Genomic DNA, 655 nt, shown 5'->3' with positions numbered 1-655 from the left:
TGTTAGTTTACATTTGGCTCTATGAGTCGGTGTTTAGAGACGTAATAGTTGTGTGTTTTCTGTGCGTCCTCAGCCCAGAAGAAGAAGTTGTCAGTAGCCAGTCTGGATCCAGAGGGCCTGAACGTGGAAGTTGGGGATCAGGTTCTGGTGGCTGGACAGAAAAACGGCATCGTCCGCTTCTATGGCAAGACGGACTTCGCTCCAGGTCCGTTAGCTGATTCTCTGTACTGCACACTGGTAGCTCAACACGGCTGTTAGCAACGCTCAACGCTGTTTCATTCAATTCAACAATACAACACATATTTTAAAATACAAAAACTTTAGAAACTCTACAGCAGCAAGACTTAACTCTTCTAGTTTTTGAACTTAGACCATATTATTACATAACTCATTTAGTGTATGAATATGCAACAATTGTCCCTTCTTAGGTTAATCTATGAAAGATAAAAGTGATGTATATATGGTGAAATCTTAAAAAATATTACCTAACTAGCTGGTTAGCGATTGATGTAGTTGGCTGTGGCAGGCACTTATAATGTATGTGGCTTTTATCTTTTAGCTAGTGTTTTGCTACATAGCAAAACTAATGTTGCTTATATTATGCTAACAATATAGCTAGTTTTATAAGGAGTTTTTTTGAAAAGTGTCCTGAGAT

General features: G+C 38.5%; 1 protein-coding gene across 1 annotated transcript in view; it reads left to right on the top strand.

Annotated features, from left to right (window-relative positions):
- The window catches only part of clip3 (CAP-GLY domain containing linker protein 3), an 11,860-nt gene that overhangs the window by 4,564 nt on the left and 6,641 nt on the right, over window positions 1-655 (top strand). The window contains exon 8 of the mRNA XM_035680593.1: window positions 72-205. Coding sequence (XP_035536486.1) covers window positions 72-205 — 134 coding nt within the window. The remainder of the gene's footprint in view (window positions 1-71; window positions 206-655) is intronic.

Source organism: Morone saxatilis, unplaced genomic scaffold, assembly GCF_004916995.1.
Source record: "Morone saxatilis isolate NCDOM2014 unplaced genomic scaffold, NCSU_SB_2.0 Contig8, whole genome shotgun sequence".
Classification (NCBI taxonomy): Eukaryota; Metazoa; Chordata; class Actinopteri; family Moronidae; genus Morone; species Morone saxatilis.
The sequence above is the reverse complement of the archived record's forward strand: the minus strand, read 5'-3'. Positions and strand labels throughout refer to the sequence as shown.